Source organism: Stegostoma tigrinum, chromosome 34 (assembly GCF_030684315.1).
Source record: "Stegostoma tigrinum isolate sSteTig4 chromosome 34, sSteTig4.hap1, whole genome shotgun sequence".
NCBI lineage: Eukaryota > Metazoa > Chordata > Chondrichthyes > Orectolobiformes > Stegostomatidae > Stegostoma > Stegostoma tigrinum.
The window spans coordinates 6,954,012-6,980,078 of record NC_081387.1 but is presented as its reverse complement, the minus strand read 5'-3'; the positions used below and the strand labels follow the sequence as shown (position 1 = coordinate 6,980,078).

At 40.1% G+C, this 26,067-nt stretch overlaps 1 protein-coding gene across 1 annotated transcript; it reads right to left on the bottom strand.

The window, feature by feature from the left end:
- Window positions 1-22,894: 22,894 nt before the first annotated feature.
- LOC125467722 (probable G-protein coupled receptor 139) lies at window positions 22,895-25,134 on the bottom strand. The gene is made up of 2 exons (XM_048563881.2): window positions 25,020-25,134; window positions 22,895-23,799 (listed from the first exon to the last, which is right to left on the bottom strand). Exons 1-2 carry the CDS (start codon window positions 25,132-25,134, stop codon window positions 22,895-22,897), a joined length of 1,020 nt encoding a protein of 339 aa, XP_048419838.2.
- Between the last annotated feature and the right edge of the window lie 933 nt (window positions 25,135-26,067).

Here is a 26,067-nt window from a genome sequence, read left to right as displayed (position 1 = left end):
TGAAGTTTTCCAGCTCTCAGTTAGCATGCAATACAACTTGCTAATCAATATTATGTAGTTTATGAGTTTTATCTTTTTTTGTGATCACTAGCCATTTGCAATATGCTTTGGCAACATATGCTGTTTAGGTTTAAAGGTCTAAATTGCATTGAAAAACATTCTGTGGTGGTACTATTGCATCCAGAACTCTGAATTGCTTTGAAAGCATACCACTACCATTCTGTTTTCTTTGGTGTTAGCCAATGCTCCCTGCCATTAGCATTGCATGCTCATTTACTCTTTACTCTCATATTTGTTTACTCTTGTGAATTTGCTTGCTTTTCATCATTTTGAATTGTATAACTTGCTTTATTTATTTCCAATTAATAAATAGATACTGGCTGCGGTGAAGTTCTGTGTGCCAGGTTCATTTCATTATAGTGGAATGAGCATTGTAAATGGATTGCTATTCTGAGTGAAGAACTGAATTAAGGCCATTAGCACAGAAATAAAGAATTGGATGATATTTTTCAAGCTGCAGATTTTTGCTAAAACTTCCAAGCAGTGATGGTGCTCGGAAGGACATTCCCAAATTTCACCATTGAGGAACATATGAAATATCACCCCAGTGGCCTGCCATTGTACGTTCAAACATACACTTGAAGAAGGGATTCAAAGCAAAATATCTTGTGATGACTTCAAGCAGGAAAATGTTGTGTTTGCAAACAATTAAATGGCTGAAGCCATCTGAAAATGCAACCACGTGTCCTGTGATCAAAACAATGAAGAGTATCTAGGTAATACATTCTAAATAAAGCATAAATATAACTGGGATAGACCAGATGGCTCTCCTACTCTCAAAGATGTGTCAGGAGAACTATTGATAGATTAAGCATGTGAGATAAATCTTGGCCAATGGGATTTCTAATCAATCATGTTATTGTGCGTATGCATTCTTACTTTGTAACTGAACAAAAGGAGTACTACAATACAGCGAATGTTATTCATGTTGTTACGTTATGCCAGTGATATTTTTGCTAGAGTTTTCAAACCAACTTCGATGAGAGTAGCTTGATCCTGCTTCTCTACATGTTGTTTAATTTTACTTGCATTTGTTGTTCAAGCTGTTACAGGTCTGTTCAGCTGCAAGGTGATTTCCATTTTAATTTGATGGTCGAAAGTTACTTTAAAATGAGCTGACAGAGATTCCATTCTTGAGACACATCTTGAAAAGTAGCAAAGTGTGGGGCTCGATGAACACAGCAGGCCAAGCAGCACCTCAGAAGCACAAAAGCTGATGTTTCATCAGAAAAGGGGGATGGGGAGTGGATTCTGATATAAATAGGGAGGGGGGGAGGCAGACTGAAAATAGATAGAGGAGAAGATCGGTGCAGAGGAGAGTATTGGTGGGGAGGTAGGGAGGGGATAGGTCAGCCTGGGGAGGACAGACAGGCCAAGGGGGCAGGATGAGTTTAGTAGGCAGGAAATGGAGGTGCAGCTTGAGTTGGGAGGAGGGGATAGGTGAGAGGAAGAACAGGTTAGGCAGGCAGGGGTGAGCTGGGCTGGTTTTGGGATGTAGTGGCGGGGAGGGTAGCTTTTGAAACTGGTGAAATCAACATTGATAACATTGGGCTGCAGGTTTCCCAAGCAGAATATGAGTTGCGGTTCCTACAACCTATGGGTGGCATCATTACGGCACTGTAGGAGGCCCAGAATGGACATGTCATCTAAGGAATGGGAGGGGGAGTTGAAATGTTTCGCGACTGGGAGGTGCAGTTGTTTACACACCCACAGCCAGCTACCCAGAGAAGACAGCCACACTGAGCCTTGCCGAATCTTCACTGTTCCCCCGGACCTCCCACTGACAGAAGACGAATGGTCAGTCCTCAGCAATGGGCTCACCTTTGTCCCCCTCTAATGATGAGTTCCATATTGATTTTCAGCAGGAATACAATGCCTATCAAAGATATTCTCTTCTCTACAACAGGAATAATAGAATGCCTACAGCACAGAAACAGACTATTTGAGCCATTGACTATCCACCGACCCTCTGAATAGCATCCATCCAGATTCACCCTATACCTGTAGCCACACAATAACCATGGTTAGCCCTCCTAACCCATCTATTTTAGGGTATTTTAGCATGATTATTCCACTTAACCTGCACACCTTCAGAATGTGAGAAGAAACTTATAAAGGCACTGGGATTAACCCCAGATAACATAATACTACTGTATCATAAAAATAGTTAAATTTCAAATTCAAAACTTTTCATTCACCCTTAATCCCTACTGTATTTTGAAGAAATGTTTCAGATTTTCACTTCCCTTTGTAAAATAAGTACTTCCTGCCATCACCCAGAATGGGTGGACATTAATTGATAATGTTCTGCCCCATTGTTGTGGAAACCCTACATGAGAAAATAATTTCCCTTTATATTATCCTGTACATTTCATCAACTATTTTGCAGTGTGTTGCTGATTTTATTTTAGTTGTGTGCTTACCATGGCTTGCTGAAATTTTACTGGCCTATTTCGAGAGACTGTGGTGCTAGGTGTTGTGTTGTTCTGTGTCCCTAGTACAGAGGTGGCCTGTGTCCTGATAGCATTGTGCTGGAATGTTTGCACAACACACTCTACCTGCCTCATGTGTTCTTTGAGCTTACCTAGGCCATGAATGTTACCTCCTGCTCTGATGACACTATTCCCAATAAACTGCAGGCTACAGATCTTTATCTTCTGGTCTCTGTGGTGTGGCCTGACTTTACACAGATTTTTTTTCCTTTAAAACTGCCGTTGTTCACTTTGTTCGTTGAATTAAAATCAACTTTTCTCAACAACATTACAAACCACTTTCCAACCTTCAATATCCCTTTTCTCTCCAAACACATTTCATTTGTTGTCATCTCTCAAGCCCATCTTTGCTGGACCTCAAACTTTCAATCTCTGCCGTAATGTTTCTGGCCATACTGACAAAGAACTCTTATTAAAGACTCAAATCGCATCCTATGTTACCATAAGAAAGGTAAATTTCCTTGTTGACCTGTCTGCAGCTTCTGGCCAAAAATGCAATTCTGCTCCAATGGCTTTCTCCCATTTTCCAGCTGAGGGCCATTGCCCTATCCTAGTTTCATGTTTACTGAATTAAACATAGCCATAAAATCTGCTATGATGTTTTCTCTGGTTTCTACACTATTGCATTCTGTAACCGTTAAAGATCTCCTTGGTTCTCTTTCAATCCTCATCTGCATTGTGACAGCTCAGAGACACCATCTAAAAGCACAGCTTTAACTTTCATGTCAGTGTCAATGACACCCTCTCCCCACCCCAGTTTTGCTTAAACGCTATTTCTCTCTGTCCATCCACAGATGGTAAATGAACAAAATACTTGTCTGATATCCAGGGCTGGTGAGAAATTTCACTCAATTACATTTTGGGATGTCTAAATCCATTCTCTTCAGTTCTCACTGCAAAGTAGGTTTCCAAGCTATTGACTTCAAGCAACAGTGAGATCCACTTGAATTTTTCTCAATTTTGGCATTATACAGATCCTAGGATGAACTTCAAGCCTCAAACTGTAAGTTAATTGGTTGCTAATAGCTGCTAATTTCACTGCCTATTTTAGGTTACTTTCAGATTCAAGGTAAATATGATAAATATTTACAGGTTAGAAATAAAAAAGATTAGGTTTGTTTTAAATCAAGAAATAACCTTTTAAAACAGAGATGCACGGCCAGGCAATGATTGTAATCTGCATGATGTGGGAGCTGGCAGACCCCATTGTGGCTCATAGTGATCACTTCTGTAGTAAGTATTGGTTGCTTGAGGAATTTCAGCTCAGAGGTGAGCAGCTACAATCTGAACTGTGGGCTCTATGACATATCAGGCAGAGGTAATTATGGGGGTACTGTGTTTCAGGATGCAGTCACAACCCTCTGATCAACTACATCACATTCTGTCTATGGTCAGGTACAGGAGGGAGTGACTACCATTGAGGTAAAGTGTCTCAACCCTTGAGCTTGTCTAACATGTTTGATTATTGCTTCCTGTCTGAGAGAAGTTGCTCTGTGGAGGATGAGCAATCTACATAGCACCATGCACAAAGAACCATTAAAGAGGTCGGGAGAAGAGAGATAGTTAATTATAGTCAGAGGAATAGACACTGGGGAGGAAGCAGAATAATGGAGTTGAAAAGATATCAGCCATGATTGAACAGCAGAGAAGACTAAATTGGCCAAATGTAAAGGTCAGTGAGTGTAGTATTAAATCTATTCACTGGGCTAAATATCATGGTTGATGTTTAAAAACAAAAGTGCTAAAGTTGCCTTGTTGAATCCAATGTGAAGTGTCAGTGGATGTTTTGTTTTAAAAACAATACTCATCCACATTAAACCCCATAGAGTTCAATGGTGATATGTTTAATAGGTCAGTTAGACATGGCATTTTCAACTTTAAGTACCCAGTTTTCTTTTGTTCTTCAGCATACCAGGAAATGATTTCTTGTGAAATGACATAATGATATGATTACTTTGTAAATCCATAACGTATCTACTCTATCATTCTCTCTGATTGAAATACTCTCTCAACTTGGTCCTTTATTAACAATGCCAGCTGTGTAGATTGTGTGTAATTATTGGAGCAACTGTCACATACTCTGTGTATTGAAACAGATGGTAAACCTTGACACCTCATTGATATACATACCCTGTATTATCTATTGACCAGTGTAAGAAGTATTTCATGAAAATACCTTTTGTGTTTCTGACACCAATTGTACTGCAAGAAATAGACAGCATCACATCACTGTCAGCAGTTGCAGGGCTAATTGGATGGTTCTGGGGGGAGTTTTCCTTCTCTTTGAGCAGGGTTTCAAAGTATGGATCCTTCAAATTACGTGTGAGATTTAAGTTAAAGATTTATTTGTGAAAAGTGCCTTTTATCTTTAGAATTTACTTCCCAGTGACTGATGCAGATTATATCATTTAGAGATTATATCATTCATGAGTTAGATCGATATGCAGCCTAAATATTTGTGGTCTTTGTCAATAATAAAATTGCCTATTCACCCCTACTCTCTAATTCCTATTAACTATCCATAATATGTTAACCCCTATATCAGAGGCACTCATTTTGTGCCATACCTTTTGACATGGCATTTTATCTAAAGCCTTTTGTACATCAAGATGCGCTTGAAATTTACCCTCTTATCCATCTTGCATGATCATTTCCTCACTGAACTCAAAGATTTTTATTTCACAGAACTGTATTGACTGCACATAATTGAGGGGACATTCTAAATGGCTGACTGTTACTTCCACAACAATTGATTCTAACATCTTTTCCCACAAGAAATGCTACATTAACTGGCCTTCAGCTTCCTACTTTCTGTGGCTCTCCTTTCAAACTTGATGGTGTTATGTTTACAATTTTACAGTCTGACAAATCTCTTCTGAAACAAAACAGTTTTGTAAGGTCATCATCAATGCATCCATAATTTTTGTAGCTGCTTATTGTGTAAACCTAGAATTAAGGCCGTTAGGACCAATGGACTTGTAAGTTTTTATTTTGAATAGTTTCAAGTTATACCTTGAATTTATTTTAGTTAAGCCTTCCTTTTGTCTCTTGATTGCAAATGTTCTTGGGGTATTTTGTGCATCTTCTACAGTGAAAACAGGCATAAATTAACTGATCAACATTTCTGTGATTCTCTTGCTTCCCATTTAAAATCCCGCCATTTCATCCTCCACCCTGCTAAAACCTCACTTTAGTTGTTTATCCTCTTTATAAACACTTGGTAGAAATTCATACTATCTGCCATTCTCTTTCTAGTTAATTTTCTCTTCTACAATAATTAATTAGTCTTTGTCAGTTCATAAAATTTCAACCTTCTTCCCAACCATTAATGTTTATACATTTTTAAAAAATGTAATATCAATATTATTCTTAAGTTCCATACTCAATGTTCCGACCGATGAAGGCAAGCATGCCAAATGCCTTCTTCACCACTCAGTTTATCTATGATATTGAACTATGTGCTTGCACCCGTAGTTTTCACTTTTCAACAACACTCTCCAGTGTCCTGCCATTAACTGTGTCAGTCCTACCCTGGCTTGTCTTACCAAAATGCACCATCCGTCATTTATCAAAGTTAAATTCCACTTACCATTCATTCGCCCATTGCACGCAGAGCAGGTGAATAGTTTTTTTCTCTGTTATGTCCTCCTTTGTGTGTTAGCAGGACTGACAAATTAGTGGATCCCCAATAAATCAGTTAAATATGACTTTCCTTTGGCAAAGCTATTTTGGCTCTGCTACATTACCTTGAACTTAAAATTAAGTGCCCTTATACTGTCTCTTAAAAATATACTCTGATGTCATTGTCCTTCAAATGAACACCTCTCCTCAGTCTGAACACGTTGATGGTTTCCAGCTCAGATGGGTAATTGAAACCTTTACTAGATTCGCTTTTCTTCAATAGTTTCTTCCAAAGTTTATTTGTGTCTCAAAAGCTCAGATGACTGTCTGTCTGAATTCTGATCCACAGACAGAACATGTCCATGACTTCTGTCTTCTGTGAATTGTGCTTTTTGCTTCCATATTAAAAACCTATTGTATTCAGTTTGTGATGAATTCAGACATTCTATCAGATCTTAAAGTCATGTCAGTGTTTAGGTTTCCATGTCCAATCCCATCACTTTTAATGCTGAAGAAGGAACTTAAAACATCAAGAGGTCATTAGAGAAAAGCCAAAAACACACATTAAAACTCTGTGGTATTAAACTTAATATTCTAATCATTCATGGGATCAACCTCCACATGGAAAGAGAGACAGAAATAAACAAGTAGGAGGAGATGAAGATGAATCATGTATATATGCAACTTGACCAGAACTTGACACAACACCAAGTGGACAGAAACATGAAGGACGAGGACTTCAGGGCATATATTATTAACAATATGATGACATGGCATTTAGATAAGCCCAAGGTGATCTGGCAGAGCCAAAATAGTTTTGATGAAGGAAAATTATGTTGAACTAATTTATGGGATTTCTTTGAAGAAGTAGCTGGTGCAGTATATAAAGAAGAATTCGATTAGATTCCCTACTGTGTGGAAACAGGCCCTTTGGCCCAACGAATCCACACTGTCCCTTGAAGCATCCTACCCAGACCCATCCCCCATAACTCCACACACCCCTGAACACTACGGGCAATTTAGCATGGCCAATCCACCTGGCCTGCATATCTTTGGACTGTGGGAGGAAACTGGACCACCCAGAGGAAACCCAAACAGATGTGGGGAAAATGTGCAAACTCCACACAGACAGTTGCCTGAGGCTAGAATTGAACCTGGGTCCCTGGTGCTGTGAGGCTGCAGTGCTAACCACTGAGCCACCATGCTGCCCCCAAAATTGTGGATGTATTGTATTTAGATTTCCAGAAAGCATTTGTTACCACATAGAAGGTAATTGAGGAAAATAAAAAGGTCAGAGTATAATGAGTAACATATTGGCACAGTTGGAAGATTGGCTATTGAACAGGAAGTGTAGTGTGGGATTAAATGGATCATTTTTTCAAGTTGGTAAGGTGTCAATTGTGGTGTGCGACAGACATCAGTCCTAGTTCCTCAATTCTTTACAATTTATGTGAATGATTTGGATGAAAAGATTAAAGATATCATCTCTAAATTTGTTGACGGTACAAAGATGAGTAGGAAAGTGAATTGTGAATAGGACATCAAGAGCCTAAGAAATAATATAGCTAGGTTAAATGAGTGGGCAAGGATCTGACAAGTGGAATGTCAGATGAAAGCATGAAAGTGAGAAGTTATCTACTTTAACAGAAATCATTTTTAAAAAGTGTATTACCTAAATGGAGAGATTTCATATCTCTGAAATGCAGAGCTTTATGACTGTCCCAGTGCATGAATCACCAGAAGGTTGGATGCATATACAGAGAATAATAAGGAAAGCTAATAGAATGTTAGAGCTTACTGTGATAGTAATTGAAAGCAAAAGCAGAGAGATTATGCTTCAGTTATACAGGACATTGGTGAGACTGTATCTGGAGTACTGTCTGCGATACTGGTCACCACACTTATGAAGTGTATTAATATGTTGGAAGCAGTTCAGCGAATATTTACTAGACTAATAACTACTTCATACTAGGCTGGGATATTGCTGAGCTTGTGGGATGAGGCCAAGGATTGATGACAGAGCCTGGGTTGAGGAGGTCTCTGAAGTGCACCCCCAAGCATTGTTTGATGGCTCCTTTATGGTCGTCAATGGGGTAATGCCTTGAATGTTTGATCCGTAGGTTGTCTTGACAATATAGAAGAAACCCTGAACATCATGGTTGTCAAAAAGTCATTGGGCCTCCAGTGCTTTCTACATTCACCACGTTATGTTTTTCTTGTGTCATGGGTTCATTGTTAGACCTTGGCCTCCAGTCACCTGAGGTCTGCCTTTTCTCTTGCAAGTGCAATTGCTGTTTGAGATTCATAAATACCACATCCTCCTGTTTATCAGTTCTTGGATCCCCTGATTATTTCCTTCAAATCTCGGGGTTTCCTGTTTAAGTGACCAAAAGAGTTTCACAGGCATTGATGGTGGTGGCCTTCAGAAATCCTGTGACTTGGTGTCACCAAAGGTTGTGGAGCAGAGTGAGTTGTATGAGGCTATCATTTCTGGGTCAATGGCTAAAAGTTGAACTTCTTGTGTTATGACTTCTGTTGTCTCTGCTTGGGTGGGGCTACATGTACATTGACCCTGACTTGGATCAGGCAATGGTCCTTCCGCCAATTGGCTTCTTTCATGGTACGTGTGATTTTAACATCTTTCCAATCCCTCAGACTGAAAACGATGTAGTCAAGAAGGTATCAGAATTTATAGCACAGGGGCTGTTACGTTGTCTTGCATTTGCCCCTTTGGTAGAACAGCATGTTGGTGATGAGGAACCATTGGTTAGCAGAAAGATGCCATTGGATTTTGCTTCCCTACTCTGTCTTTCCCAATTACATCATCCCATAGGTCTACACATTGTTGACTCTGGGCATTGAAATTGCCAAGGACAATTAGTTTGTCCACTGCAGGGACCCACAAAAGAAATTGATCAAGGATGGTGTACTCTGCATCCCCAGCTGTTGCGCATTGGTACATATGCACTGAATACCATGATATGCTGGTTCTGACTAAGGTTGGCCAAGCTTGTCCTCACCATCAACAACTTCTCTTTCAACTCCTTTCATTTTCTTCAGGCAAGAAGGGTTACCATGAGTACCCGCATGGGCCCTAGTTATGTCTGTCTCTTCATGGGGTATGTGGAACATTCCTTGTTCCAGTCTTATCCGGCCCTCACCCACAACTCTTTCTCTGATACATCAATGATATCATCAGTGTTGCTTCCCTGTCTCGCCTGGAATTGGAAAACTTGATCAATTTTGGCTCTAGTTTCCACCTGCCCTCACTTTCACCTGGGCTATCTCTGACTCCTCCCTTTCCTTCATCAACATTTCTGTTTCCATTTCTGGGGATAGACTGGCCACTAATATCCATTAGAAACCCACTGACTCCGGCAGCTACCTGGACTACAAATCCTCACACCCTGCTTCCTGTCAAGACTCTGTCCCATTCTCTCAGTTCCTCCTTCTCTATTGCATATGTTCAGATGAGGCCAACTTTGACAAGGGAGCCTCTGAAATGTCCACCTTCTTCCTCAACCGAGGATTCCCCAGGTCCATTGTCGAAAGGGCCCTCAACCAGGGCACTTCCGCCCTCACCCCTTCTCTTCCCTCCTGCAACAGCGATAGGATTCCACTTATCCTTACCTACCATCACACCAGCATTTACATCAAGATGATCAGGCACCATTTCCACCACCTCCAGCAAGATGCTATCACCAGACACATATTCCCCTCCACTCCCTGGTCCACCTTCCACAGGGACCCTTCCCTCCAGGACATCATGGTCCACACTCCCTTCACCCTCAACATCTCCCCACAACCCTACGACACCTTCCCCTGTACCTGGCAAAGGTGTAATACCTACCCATTTACCATCTCACTCCCCAGTATCCAAGGGCTCAAACATACCTCCCAGGTGAAGCAACACTTAACCTGCACTTCCCAAATACTAGCCTACTGCATTCGCTGCTCACATTGTGGTCTCCTCTACATTGGGGAAATGAAGTGTAGTCTTGGCATCGCTTTGCAGAACAGCTAGTTCTGCTCACAAGGAAGACCCTGAGCTACCTGTTGCCTGCACCTTAATGCACCACCCTGCTCCCTGGCCAACATCTGTCTCTGCCTTGCTACAGTGTTCCAGTGAAGCCCAATGCAAGCTGAAGGAACAGTATATCTCATCTTCACTTGGAGACCCTACAGCCCTCCAGACTCAACATTGAGTTCAATAATTTTAGGACCTAAACTCTCCCATGTCCCAGCCCCCACCCCACACACCAGGCCTTGTTACCACATAGTCTACCATTACATCCCCCCAGTTGTTTGTCACTAATAGTCCCCATTAACAATGATTCACCCTTGCAGCCTGATTGGTAGCAACTCCTTTGTCTGTCCAACTGTCTTTCTCTCTCTTTGGGCTCGATCCTATCGTTTGCTCCCTACCTCACCCACCTAACTATTTTCTGCATATAAACTGACATTTTACCAGCCATCAGTTCTGAGGAAGGGTCACCAGACCCGAAATGTTAACTCTATTTTCTCCTTCCCCGATGCTGCTGGACCTGCTGAGCTTTTCCAGCAACTTTGTTTTTGTTCCTGATTTGCAGCATTCACAGTTCTTTTGGTTTATATGTGGTGCCCTTCTTTGGCCTTGCCTTTCCATAAAAAGGTGAAGCCATCACCTTGCTCTCTGAGCTGTCTTTCCCTAGCCCAATGTGTTTCACAAGGTGACAATGTCAGTATTATAGCACCTCAGTTGCTAGACAATGGTGGTGGTTCAGCATTCCGGTCTGTCTCTAGCAGGATAGTTCCTCAGGGTTCTGATGTTCCAGCTCACAAACCTCACCTTGCAAATGTAGGACTTGCCTATGTGAGAGTTATTTTAATGTGGAGAAACCATTGCACACCAATTGCCTTGCAGTGCAATGTCTTTGCCCACTGGTGAGAGAGGTCCATGGCAACTGGAGACTGTTTGTCCTTAGATTATGTGCAGTGGAGTGCAGGCACCAAGTTGGCACTGGGCAGCATGTCCTGATTAGGCAGTGTGAGGCAAAATAATAGTAACCGTCCCCAATATTAACTAAATCAGCCATTCCCATTACCCTACAGTAAATAAAACAGGAATATGCCTCCCTCACAGTAACTAAAAACATGATCCCTGAAACCTGTAAATGATCACCTATTGACTGATCCCTCACACAGTGGCCCCTGTTGATAGTTACTCGTTGATTGACCTCTCATACGGTGGTCCTCCTGGTGGTTGCTTTCAGAATAACTCTTCACATGGTGGTCATCTGTTCCCCATGGCAATTCAATGGGGTCTGTGTGAGCAGATGGCTTGGGCAGGAAGATGCCTGTGGCAAGGGGTCAGAGACTGCACAGTAATGCTACAGCTGCAGTCTATATTGCATAGAACTCAATCTTACGCTCCTTGCTTGTTGAGAGCCTTGACTAAAAAAAAATCCCATATGCCACATGTCTTGACCGTATTTTCTCCTTGTCATACCATATTCAAGAATCTACCTATGTGCAAAGCAAGAACCTCCCTGATCCTTTGTACTTCACAGGGGACTGCTGATGCACATATATTGATAGGGCAATGGTGTGACTTGATTTCACTGAAGATTGATGTCTGTAATGCTGAGAACTGAAGAATGAGGCCGAAGTGCATCATCCAGTCAAAAGTGTGGCTGAAGATCCATGCTTCATCCTTGTCAGTTGATCTCACTGAATAAAGTTTTGGATAACTGAGAGCTTTTTTTTAGCATTGAACACTCCTTTTCAAAAGCTTAATATGTCTTTTAGAACAAAATTGAACAAATGCATACATAATTTATTGATTATTTCCGTTAATTTTCAGATGGCACAATTTAATATGGGGCCGTTATGGGTTTATTTTATATTCCATTATTGTTCTGATGTGAATTGGAGGATTGTCCAGGAACCTGAATTAAAATGAAACGGTATAGCATTCTCTAAGCTTGTGTTAAGGATCTCCACTTGTTTTGGAGTCAAATAGTCATCAGACCCTCTCTTTTGTCAGGCTGGGATTGCTGATGATGATGCTGTTACCTGAAAGGAGTGCTTTAACTTTCTTAATGGCATTCTCCCCTTGTGTGACAGACAAAAGACAGAGTCAATTTGAATTTAATCAAACCCTTCTTTATTTAACGTGTTAGTAATAAGTATAGCATGTATTGCAACATCTACTTCTTACTTCATCCAACTTCAATTACAGCTCACTTCACTCAACTTCACTTTGCTTTAACTAATTCACATTTAACTTCAACTCTTATTTTTAGTCTATAAATTTAGTTTGAAACAAATTCCACTGCATTCTGATGCCAACTTTCAATTTTGGTATAGACATTGCTGCATGATTCTTCTTCACTCTGAAGATAACTTCAAGGTACATATGTTGGACTTCGAGTGCTGGCTGTGAAAATACAAACTCTCTTTGTGCTGTTACCTTTATCCCAAAATGTGCTGACCATTCCAGAAACTTCCCATGCACTCACACAATCAACTGACCAAGGCCTGGCCACAAGCAAGGTTTACTGACAAATGACTCCCATGTGTTCGTCACATGTTGCAAATGGTCACACAAAATGTTCCATATCAGATAACAGTTGTCAGATAATAGTTACCAGGTCAATCTGCATCCAAAGAGCAAGACTGGTTGTAGAGTAAAATTGATGCCTCAGTGGATATTATTAGTTGCATTGTGACATTATAACTCGTTTGCTTGTTGAAATTTTCTGTTTGTATCTGAACCATCTCTCTATTACAGGCAATCCTTGGTTGAATTAGCATGTTCATTCCATTTCACTGGGATAGCTGTATTCCCAACCCAACAAAATTGGCTCTTCTGTCATTGAAATTAGAAATTTCTGGAGAAACTAAGCAGGTTTGGCAACATATATGGGAGGGGACTAGAATTATAATTTTGTATTCAGAAGAAAAGCCAAATCAGACCCACTATGTTAATTATGTTTCTCTCTTCACAAATGCAGCCAGAATTCTCAAGTTGCTCCAGCATTTCATGCTTTCTTACGATTTCATTCGAATGTACACCTTTTTTTTTGCCCCTTCATCTCGTCTTTGTCTTTGTTCTCCTAATGCTTTATTATGTTTCACTGCAGCACAATCTGCGATGGAGTTGGTGTTAGTATAGCACTTCTTTCAAATACAATGTGGAGGTGATTATGAGTCAGCCAAATTACTCTGAACAGCAGCAGTATTACCAAATTAACAGCAAGCATATCAGTCAAAGATGTGATAATGGGAACTGCAGATGCTGGAGAATCCAAGATAATGAAATGTGAGCCTGGATGAACACAGCAGGCCCAGCAGCATCCCAGGAGCACAAAAGCTGACGTTTCGGGCCTAGACCCTTCATCAGAGAGGGGGGTGGGGTGAGGGTTCTGGAATAAATAGAGAGAGAGGGGGAGGCGGACCGAAGATGGAGAGAAAGGAAGATAGGTGGAGAGGAGAGTATAGGTGGGGAGGTAGGGAGGGGATAGGTCAGTCCAGGGAAGATGGACAGGTCAAGGAGGTGGGATGAGGTTAGTAGGTAGGAGATGGAGGTGCGGCTTGGGGTGGGAGGAAGGGATGGGTGAGAGGAAGAACAGGTTAGGGAGGCAGAGACAGGTTGCACTGGTTTTGGGATGCACTGGGTGGAGGGGAAGAGCTGGGCTGGTTGTGTGGTGCAGTGGGGGGAGGGGACGAACTGGGCTGGTTTTGGGATGCGGTGGGGGAAGGGGAGATTTTGAAGCTGGTGAAGTCCACATTGATGCCATTGGGCTGCAGGGTTCCCAAGCGGAATATGAGTTGCTGTTCCTGCAACCTACGGGTGGCATCGTTGTGGCACTGCAGGAGGCCCATGATGGACATGTCATCTAAAGAATGGGAGGGGGAGTGGAAATGGTTTGCGACTGGGAGGTGCAGTTGTTTATTGTGAACCGAGCAGAGGTGTTCTGCAAAGCGGCCCCCAAGCCTCCGCTTGGTTTCCCCAATGTAGAGAAAGCCACACCAGGTACAGTGGATGCAGTATACCACATTGGCAGATGTGCAGGTGAACCTCTGCTTAATGTGGAAAGTCAGTCAAAGATGTGTCTCAGTGCATCTTCTCCAATTAAATTTGCTGCTCTCCCAGAGCTGACACCAATGTTGCCTTAAGTCCCCCCTTCTACACCATCTTTACCACCATGCCTTGATCCATCCTATTCTCCAACTTATCTAACAATTAGTGTAATGCACCGGAAGTCACTCTTGCATCATTTTGACATTCTGTTTTTTTTTTAAACTTCCTAAAACCAGGTTCCTAAACCCATTCCACACTCGATCTACGTCCATGGCACTAATATACAAGGGGCCTTCTCACTTTTCTTCACACTTCACATGATTCTTCACATTTCTCACCCAGAGTGCTCTGTAGCCACTAAATAGTTTTTTTCATCCTGACTCCAGGATTGAACAAATCTTTCTGGTGGTCTGACTAAACGTGTTGGAAATTATTCTGCATATGACATTATGCATTTTAAAGAAAAATAATTTAATGGAGTTGGAGCTATTGCTATTTTGACATGATCATGAGCATGGAACACACATTCATTCTTCTATTGCGAAGCTGCTGACAACCAATGTACGTCAGATGTCACAGTCTCACATGATGGTGTAAGGCTAGCCTGTTTGCTGAGGTGAGACTGGGCATGCACGTAACCCTCTAAAGTCCCAGTCCTGACCCCAGAATAAGGAAAATTGCAGAGGTCCGAGATAGTGTCTGAGGAATTGGCTGGACCCTGGACTCCAGGGTGGTTCAAACTGCTCCTCTCGTGACACCAATTACCAGCAGTGACCCGGGCCTCATGTGTCACAATGACTAAGGGCATTGCCAGCAGGAACAAGGGGACACCCCATGCAGCCTTTCCCACCATTCAATCGAGTCATGGCTGATCATCGATCCAGCTCCATCCACCTCCCTGCGCTCAATAACCCTTCATTCCTCAACATCCCCACCCCTATTGGGAAACACCCTCCAGCAACCCCAACCAACCACCGATCTCTTATCTATGGGGAGAGGAGAGACAGGAGGCCCTTATGCCTGTGCTGACTCTGAGAGAAAAAAACTCACTATTTTGTGCCCTGCTCAATTCCCAAAGTCATGCAAATATTTACTTTTCAGGTAATTGCACAATTTCCAATTGAAAATAAATGTGGCAAATCCTTCCATAAGCCACTAAGGTAGCTCATCTTAGATTATAGGACCTTGCTGGATTTAATAAATTTGCCCCAGAACTTCTCTACATGAATGTACTTATTTAGTATTTTTGATTTGCGGATTGATTTTGAGAAATAATCAAAGTAGGATGAAGTGAAATTGTCTTTGAGACGATCAGGCCTCCTTATCAGGTCTTCATGTGTTGCTTTGTTCTTTCCTATTTGAAACTGTGACCTGACAGACAAATTTTGCAAACTTGGACACTGCTGTGACCCTCACTGCTCCTCCAGAAGCATTGCTGTTTCTCTTTCTGTAGGCTAACCAGCTAAACATGAAATTTTCCATTAGGACATTATGCGCTGTCAGACGATTTTTCAAAGGTATGCATTATCCTCACATCCAAATCACATCAATATCTCTAACGCTCTAATCACATAAATCTCATTCTCCACAGTGTGTTCTTGCTATGTTGTGTCCTTGCAATGAAGTGTTGAAGACATCGCCCCTCATTCAGTTTCCAAGTTCTACCTTGTCCACGAAAATACTTCTGCTCCCTTGGTCCTCTTCCCAGTAAAGTGCTGAATGCATATCCCATTTTTGGCCCACAAGATGATATTGTGACAGTCATGTCCTCTTCATCAAAACTGCCATCAGCATCTCCCTAAACATTTGATGTACGCATTATTGATAAGCCTGCACTGAGAATGCTACCTACAGTTTTGGTCTTCTTATGTACTTATGTTAAGTATTATTTAGAAGAAGGAGATGTGATCTTACTGATATGTAAAATTCTAAGGTGGCTTGACAGAGTAAATGCTGAGATATTAATTACTATGCATGGGACACCCATAACATAGTGCTCACTCTCAATATAAGAGACCATCATCAAGGATTGAGATGACATGATGTTGCTTCACTCTATAGGTTCTGGATCTTTGGTAATCCCTACCCCAAAGGAGTTTGAATACTCCATCATTAATAATGTTCAAGACATAATGTCCAAGTTCACACTGACTGTCCTCTGGAACATTGTGCTTTCTTCAGCCATTCTTCTATCGATCTCACATCACAAATGCCTTTCCGCTGCCGATTCTTCTGTCAGGAATGTTTGTCTCTGTAATTGCTTCTGTGAGGACTTTTAGCTAGATGACGTTTAGATCCCAAAATGAATCAACGAATGTTGGAAGAAAAAGAAATATGAAGTTAAGGCAAACGAGCTGGAACATTCTTACTGAAAGGTGGAGCGGACATGAGGGAACATGTTTACTTCTCTTGCTGATGTGTCGCACGCTATATTGATTGTATAGCATCTTATACATGGTTGTATAGCTCCAAAGGGAAACTGTGTTTGTGTTCACCTGCACGTTTAATATGTTTCTCTGTTGGTGAGCACAGAGTGTCTCGCAGTACTGGTAACAGTATTCCCGATTTATTCGGGAAGCATCTTACATTTTGTTCGAATTTTCATACTGATTTTATCGACATTTCACTTGAATTTCTAAAAATTTTGACAACCGAGAGGAAAGAATGCACAATAGGAACCGGAATGGTCTGGCCTGAATTTCTTTCCTTTCAACAATTGTGACTTTTTTCTCTACAGAGTGCAACGGAGGGGGGATGGCCAAACCCATCTGATAATTAAACCAAAACACAAGCTTCCATCTGCCATGAAGGGAGCAGAGGCTCCTTTCTAATAATTACCCCTGAAACACTGAGAGAAGCTCTTTCCCCTCTTAATCTGTTAAAAGAGTGATTAAAGAAAATAAAATCCATGATCTCCACTTTACAAGTAACAAATAGCAATTTATTATTTAACCCTTATAATGAACAAATTAAAAGAGATACTAACAAACCAAACAATTGCCCTCAAAACAACTGACTACTCTCAAACTGAATGAAATTCTACTGGAATTCTGTTCAAATAAAAACAAGTCCTGCCTATATAAACCCTATTAGTAAGACAACAATAAATTAAACCCTAATCCATCCAAGTTCACACTGACTGTCCTCCGGAACACTGTGCTTTCTTCGGCCATTCTTCTATCGATCTCACATCACAAATGTCTTTCCGCTGCCAATTCTTCTGTCAGGAATGTTTGTCTCTGGAATTGCTTCTGTGAGGACTTTTAGCTAGAAATGCCATGGTGCTGTTTTTAATTAGATGGTGCTTTCTTTGAGAGCAAAAGTGTTGTTGTCCCTTGGCAGTTTGCTCTCCCCATCTCTTCAAAAGAAATATTCTTATGTATTCCCGAAGACACATCAAGTTCTTATGATACAATTGGTATCAGCTTGTCAAAACCATCATGTTTTTTTTTAAGGATTTAAGGGCTTGGTTTAAAGTAATTGGCTAAATTTGAAGAGCCTTGCTGTCTTGGTAAAAATGTGCTTCGCTGTATGATACAAATGTTTCCATTCGGACACTGTCTGGGCACCAGCACTTTAAGCTGCTAGCCAGACATCCATTTTATCTCTAAGCACTGGGGTGGGGGGGGGGGGGAACACCTTTTAAAGGAACGATGCACTTCTTTCCCCCATTTTACAATTTTACTCACCAACTCATAACAAGAGTATTAGAAGAGCAGAATCTCTGAACCAGCTAGCTCAAAAGCATCTAACATAGCCTGCCAATTCATCACACCCTGAATTTCATCAGCCTAGAGAAATTTTTGCTTCTCCCATCTGTTGGAAAACATTTCAAATAACAATGTGACTGGAACAGTACAGAGACAAATATATACCCTAGTGAGTGTGTTTCAGTGCTCTGACCATTGGAAGAACTTAAACCAGTTGTGCCACTTGGAAAAAAGAATCACAGTATTTACAGTGGGACAGAAAGTTAAATATGTATTGTGTGTAGGCCAGGCTTTAAGCGATCTTCCACCATGAAGAAAATCCACATTATCGGCACCATTGGGAAACCATGGAAATGTGGAGACTGAAAGAATATTCAATTTAATATCTGAGCTGAAAATTTATTGGTGCAGCCACCCTTGGGAGAGGCCTTTCACCTGCTCTGTGTGGGAAGGGATTTAATCAGTCATTGAGCTTCTGAAACATCAGCATGTTCACACAAGGGAGAGACCATTCATCTGCTGTCTATGTAGGAAGGAATTCAGTATTTCATCAAACCTGCTGACACATCAGAAAAGTCACACTGCTGACAGACCATTCACCTGCTCCAACTGCGGTACAGGATTATCTCAGTCACCCACCTGCAAAAACATTGGCAGGTTCTCACAGGGGAGAAGTTGTTGTTTGCTGTACATGTGGAAAGATATTTTCTGTTTCACCCAATTTTGTGAGACACTGGCAGGTTCATACTAGAAAGAGGCCATTCTCCTGCTGTCTGTGTGGTAAGGGATTCACTCAGACATCCCACCTGCTGACAGATCATCACATTCTCCAATGACTTGCAGTTAAATTTTGTTGTTGTTAGTATTGTACATCCACCAAAGGATTCATTTGGGTTTATTTCTGCTGATATTAATAATTTTGCTAGCATGACTTTGAGGCAGTGCTTAAGGAGATTTACTTGGTCACTAACATGTTTCCCTTTGTTGATATTTCATCCTGACACCAGCTGCACACAAATAAAAATGTCCCATTCCCTTCTATTGATTACTATCACCTCAATGTGCTGTACATTTAAGCTAGTGATTTCATTTTGGGAAAACTGAGAAATGCGTGTTACTTCTATATCTTTGCCTTTGTAAATGGTCATCATTAGTTATCCATCATTGGAACTGGTCGATTAAAAGCTGACATCCTAAGTGATTTTTTTTTCTCTCTCCTACCTAATTTTAGGATCTGTTCATTAACAACATGTGCACAGCAGGGTAATGAGTGCCATTTGGAGTGTGTGGGGAGTGCATGCTTTGGATCTTGCAGCAGGTGGAGTTTTTATGTAGCTGCTATTCAGGCCTCTGTATGCGGTAGATGGCATCAATTGAGAGTTGCTTCCAAACGGGTAATTGCAACTTTGAGAAAGTGAACCTGTCACTTTTTGATAGGTATAAAGACTTTGGTACAAGTTACAGCCATGTCCCTCCACTTAGATGTTTTTAGTTATGTTGTTATATGTCCAAGAATAGCCAGACAATCACCATTATTGTCTTCACTTCTCATTCCTACATAGTTGCCACATATACCCTCCAATGTCTGTCCTGTTCCTCATTGTGTTCTATTCTTCCAATCCAGATGCTGATTGTCTGAAAACATTGGTTTTCACAGACAAGCTAGCAACCTCCTGCTTACATCATCACCACGTCTTGATGCCTAAGCTGTTTATTTTGCCTGCTTTTCACTAGTGATTGAGCAATTTACCCCTGTTCTGATAATGGGGCGAGCTTAAACTGGCCCATTCTCCAACTTGGTGTCATAAATCTCTCTAAATTGAATATACAATCGCATAAACATGCCATTATTAAATCTACTTCAAGCTCTTTAACATTAGGCTAATCCTCATATGTCTCACTGATCTGTCCATGTGCCTTTGTTACTCCAGACCAGGACTTTTCTATACGTATTTGGCTGGCTGTCCATATTGTTCCCTCTGTCGAAATCATTTTTTATTCAGCTACCCATTTTCACCATTTATTTTACAATCAAGCCACACCTCAATTTTAAAATTCTCACACTTATTTTCAAACTCCCAATAGTGTCCAACTGTTTCTTAATTTTAGTCACTTTAACATTCCTGGTTCTAATTGTGCCACTGTTGGTTGTCATACTTTATGCTGCCTAGGCCTTAATCACAGGAATGTCATACCTAGATCCTTCTGCCCTTTCACCTTTCATTCTTCCCTTAAAACTTAAGAATTCTACCTCTTCACCACTTTCCTGTGTATTGACCTATATAGCCTAAATAATGCTACTTGTAAATGCCTTAATATGTTTTTGTCCAATAGAGGCACTGTTGAAATGAAGTTATTGCACAAGATCTGTTCCCTTTATTCAGCATGTCCACTCATTCTGAAGCATTCATTGACAATTCATACTTTAATTTCTGTGTGGGCTGAAATGGGCATTATTTTCACCTTTGAAAAGGAAAGTCTATGCCTGGAAATAATAAGAAAAGAACACATTTTTTCTTGTCACAAAGTCTTGACAGTCTTGGAGATGTGTGTCAAGTCGAGGGAGTGTTCCTCCATAAAGTCCAGAGTGGGAAAGTGTGTAGAGCAGTGAGTATAGAGTAGTCTCTGCATCCCGCAGGATTAGGAATAGTTGACATGGATGGACAAGCTTAAATTTGACTTTCTAGCCAGTGCCCCTGTGAAACTTTACAAAAGATTTACTTTTTGAATGAATGAGAGGTATTGTGTTTATTTTTACTGTTCTCTGCTCTGCAGTTTCTTTAATCAATGAAGCATGTTCTCCATTTACTGTGTGTCTGTTCGCTCCTGTACTCAATATTCAAAAGTAATGTGTTGTGGGATGAATGTGAAATCATTTTAAAAGCTGACATTAGGTAATTACAAGGTAAGGGGGGAAATAACAAAAAATAATCTGCCTGCCCAAATTTTCAAAGATAAAGTATTGTCTGCCAATGAATCTCATTATTTATGATACTGGCAGATATGGTGATAGGGAACGTCATTGATGTAAAAGGAATTAAACATAGTCAACACAAGAAGTGATGATGGTAATAAAAAAGGACATTAATAATAGGGGACACTGAGTCCAAAGAGCTGTTGAGATGTGTGGGAGGCTTGGGGAAGAGCCCTGGTGGGAGGATTACCAACAATATCTGAGGAGTGTGAAATGTTGTATTAGCAATGACATGATATTCCAACTTCATCCTACTTCAAGAATTTTTCAGAGCTCCTGCTGCAAAGTCTCCAGTTTTCCCTTTCCAAATATTATCCCTCCTACCTGTCCTAGCCTTCTGGAACCTGACTCCCTTCTTTACTTCAGGATGCTAGGGGTCAACATTACCCACTCCATAGGTATTCACATGGAGTTGATTTTAAAAGTGAGTATTCAACAAGGGGCAAGTTTCACACCATAAAGTGACTTACATATGGGTGATATTTTTGAGGATTTTTTTTACATGTGGATAATGTAAACACCAGATAATTAATTGGCATTGGTTGGAAACTGATTCTTGTTCCCAAATGTTTTTGAGGCATGGATGAGTGAAATTTTATCACCTACTCTGAGAATTAAAAGAAAATCATCTCTAACCACTTTTTTGTTGTAACCTGTGTTCTTGCATTTGGACACTATCTGGAGGATTACTGGAAAAGGCACTCTCAGTCTTAAACAGGAACTGCCTTTGCAAAGTGTGCTACTCCAAGACATTTAGACAATAAGAACATCAGATTTGAAAATATATCCTCTTTCTGTCTTGATGGATGCTGCCAGAGCAGTTTAGTCTATCCAATATTTCATGTATGTCATGATTTTTTTTGGGGTGGGGGGTGATTGCTAGTATTATTGAGCATTTCTGAGCCCTAATTCCCTCTGACTCCATTGCCAAGCCCCAGAACAGGATTTCTTTCTGCTCCCTGCTATTGCTCGAAGACCTTTAAATTGTGCCAAAATCCTTGTTCAAATTGTGCATTATGGCACAATGCCTGCTCAGCTAAAAGCTTTAAGTTATCTAATGGTGTGGTTGGATTGATGTGAATTCTTGAGTTTTGGCAGAATACCAGTTCATTGAACTGGGCAAATATTATTAGAATTTACTTTAATCTTCTGCACATTAGCAATGTTGAAAGAATCCCTGCACCACGCTTCAAGGGTAGTTATAAACCTACTTTAACAAATGCAATGAATTTTCTAAAATGAAGACAGTGAGCTGAACTGCAAGTGCTGAACTGCAAGTGCAGAACACCAACAAAGAAAAATTCTGTTCTGCTTAGCAGAACTTGTGGACTGCACTCAATTCAAATCATTAGGGCATTTATTTACTTCAGTCCATGTGTTCCATAGATGATCTGCAGTGTAAGTTTTGATGCTGACAGCCTAATTTAGAAATTGGCCTTTGGGATGAAATAATGAAATTGCCTGAACAGCTGGCACAGAAAAAAAGAGCAATCCAAGCATATTTTACACATTTAGTTTGTAATTACTAACTGGCCATTCAGTTGCCATTTTTTATAACTTTTTTTCCCCATTATTGTAAAAGACCATAATCAGAGGAAAGAGTTTTAGACTCTTCAAATCATCAGTCTTAACACAGGTTATTGATTTTAATCACAAGGAACTTCAGTTTCTTGAACAAGTGAACAACCGAATGCAATCTTTATCCTTGCAGTATGCATGAAGAATTCTGCAATAACTCCCTTTGTATTGTGCTGAAGCAATCAATTAATTTCAGTAAAGCAGCTGGACAGATTGCTCCTTTTTGTAAAACTGATGGTATACTTCCAAGCATAACAAAGTACTTGGAAAATTTGCACCACTTCTGATTACTATGTGTGTAAATAATAAATAGTGACACAAAATCAGCTTTGTTCAATATTTTACTTCCTAGAACTGATAAAATGCGCACCTGTGATTAAAGCCTGGAACAATTTTATTTAAACAAAGATATAATTAAATTGAGAGGGTGTTTGAAAATATTATACAGCTCATGTCTAAATTTTCTTTGTGACACTGCATAAATAAATGTGTTAGTGCAAGAGCTCAACACACTGAGCATGTACCCGGATTGTTCCAAAATAGTGAATGGTGAATTGTAATCTTCTGCTAAAAACTGAATTTCTGCAAAATGTACACAAACATAAGAAATTAAAGTTACAATCCATAAAAGAATAAAACTGCCAGATATGGCAAGCAGTAAAATAATGGATTTTCTTCGATTCTCCATTTCTGGGTCATTGTGTTTCTCAACAGTTTTATTTCCTCGTAGCCCCCTCCTCACTCTACTAGCTAATATAATGTTCCTTATCGTCAGAGCATTTAGCAGTAAAATTAGAATAAATGGAATAAATGGGGTTAAAATTGATCTCAACCACATTAATGCTGCCCATAAAGGTGATGTGTAGAAGCTCGTTTTTACATAGCAGGACCAAGGTACATTGTCAATTATTTCTCGAGGTACATATACAAAGTAAACTGGAATACTCTGTAACACACTTAGAGAGGTCACAACTCCAATCATGATAACAGCAGTTCGTTCGGTGCAATATTTTGTTTGCAGCTTTTGACAACAAATGGCAACAAATCGGTCAAAGGTAAAAGCTACAGTAAACCATACAGAACAATCAATTGAAGCAAAGATCAGAACTAGGTTCAGGCTGCAAATAGGAGTATGATTCAGAAATGAGTATGGAAAATAAACATTCTTAATCTCATACAATATTACATCAAATAGAAGAACCAGAAAGTCTGCCACTGTCATGCTCAGCAGGTAACAAGTGATACATTTTGAAAGACCACAGTTTCCACGTGCAAGAACAATAATTGTCAGTACATTGGCTGCAAAATGAACAAAAATAAATTTGAGAGTAAATTTGAAATGTTTTCTCAGTTGAGATGATGAGAAGTCAACATTTAATTGTGTGAATATTTAAGATAGTGTTTCCAAGTGTCCTAGTAGATTCACAGATGTAATTTAATTGAAACAATCAGCTGCAAATATATCCATTCATCTTGGCTGCATCAATAGTGTGGTAGAACTCAAAGCTGAATCTACATTAATGTCTAAACATAATGAATATAGCAATACTCAGAGGTGTAATTAAAAAACACACACATTGTATGCAAACAAGATTGTGCTATGTGAAACAATTAAGAATTCTTCATATACCGGTGATGACTGATTGCACTTAACCATTGGACTTTTCAGACTGGCCTCATTCCTGTTGTGGAATAGAACTGATAGACAAACCAATACAGTATGATATTCCCTTTAGGAAGTTACGGAAATTTCCAAGGTAGTGGAAAGGAATTAATAAAAATTAAAGTTGGGATTCTAAAACAGAACAGGCCTGATCAACTTTGTTACATGTAAGTATGCACAGCTGCCGGCAAAGTTCAGATAACACAGAGGGGAGGTGGAGGAACACAGCAGTCCAGGCAGCATCAGAGGAGCAGGAAAGCTGATGTTTCAGGTCAAGAGCCTTCTTCGGCCTTGCAGTGGGTTTATAAAATCAGAGATAGTAAGAATTATCGATGCTGGAGTCTGAGATAACACACTTTGGAGCTGGAGGAACACAGCAGGCCAGACAGCATCAGATGAGCAGGAAAGCTGACATTTCAGATCGGGAAGTGAAGAAGGATCCCAGCCCAAAGCATCAGCTTTTGTGCTTCTCAGCAGTTCTTCCTAGCTCTACCAGTGAAGTTCAGCTGTCTGAAGTACTCAGTCTGCGAGATTGGAACTCGCAGATTTGTTAAGGTTCCAGTAGCCTTTATAAAATAAGAGCTGTCAATTTGAAGTATAGACATAAGCATTCCTTGGTCATGCAAATACTGGAACATAACCAAGAATGCTCAGACATTTACCCTGTGTAAACACTTGCTAGACAAATAACACCATATTAGACTAATTCTTGATATTGGAACTGCAGGCAAACACTTTCTGATGAATATATGGAGGCTTGCCTCACATTTTAAGTTGTTATTTATTTAACTAATGTCATCAACTAAAAATAATATTAAAAGGAAATAATCAACTGGTAATTGAAGTAATAACTTACCAGGTACGCCGACAGTGGCCAAAAATGGATAATAAATGTCTGATATCTGAACAACAATTGGCCGCTCCATATTGTATGAGAGTTTACTTTGACTGTTAATGAGATTCGCACTCATTATGTACGTTTACATCTGTTCGTAATATATAAATTGAGAAATCTCTGGTGTACGAAAAGAATGCATCCATTGTAAACAACTTACGTAACTCCTTCATTGTGTTACAGACTTATTTTATTAATGTTTCCTTTTGGAATTAAAAATTTAAGCAGTTTCAATTGTAAATGTAATTAGATTTAGAATATTGCAAGTTTTCTACTTCTGCAAAAGAGCTATAGTTCAAAACTACAATTTAATGTCATTCCATATGTATTATTTGCACAAATCTCTTTTAATAGTTTGTTAGAATTCTATGAATCTCTCTCTCTCTTGCTCGCCCCCTCTCTCTCTCTCTCTCTCTCTCTCTTACAGATGATCATTGCCTGCTAGTTAACTGGTATAAATGTTATTGACTAGAAACTTGAATAATGTACTTTAGGTTTCAAATGAATTTGTGGTGTCACAGGCACAAATGACATCCAGATACACCAGGCGTTAGTGCAATTCACACAGAATATCTGTCACTTATAACAGGCCCATACAATGTACAGTTGCCATCCAGAGTGTGTGGAATCTGATTTCTTACTGCACAGATGCACCTTACAGCAAGATCCACTTGAACTAAATAGAGAATAATTACTCATCCTGATGACCATAATAAACAGACAAGAATCATTAGGTAAGAAGAATTAGACATCCTGTTGCAAAGAAATGTAAATGTGCTTCTAATACACATTGTGGTGAGATGTCTAAATGAATTTCAACCATTTAAGCTGTTTGAAACCTGAATAATCTCAGTGCATCTTTTTTTAAGCCTTATTTCATTTCTTAGATTGGATATATTGAAATGTGGCAACATATTTTTGGCACAAATATATCCTTTTGATCGGTAAGCAAAATTCAACGTTACTTCATGTCCCATTGGGCATCAGGATTAAGCATATGAACCTGAAG

Bases quoted from the DNA above. Each gene is read 5' to 3' on its own strand.
- LOC125467722 (XM_048563881.2), bottom strand. From the start codon at position 25,134: ATGAGTGCGAATCTCATTAACAGTCAAAGTAAACTCTCATACAATATG. The intron at 23,800-25,019 runs GTAAGTTATTAC...TTCATTTTGCAG, and splicing joins GGCCACTGTCGGCGTACCTG to CCAATGTACTGACAATTATT.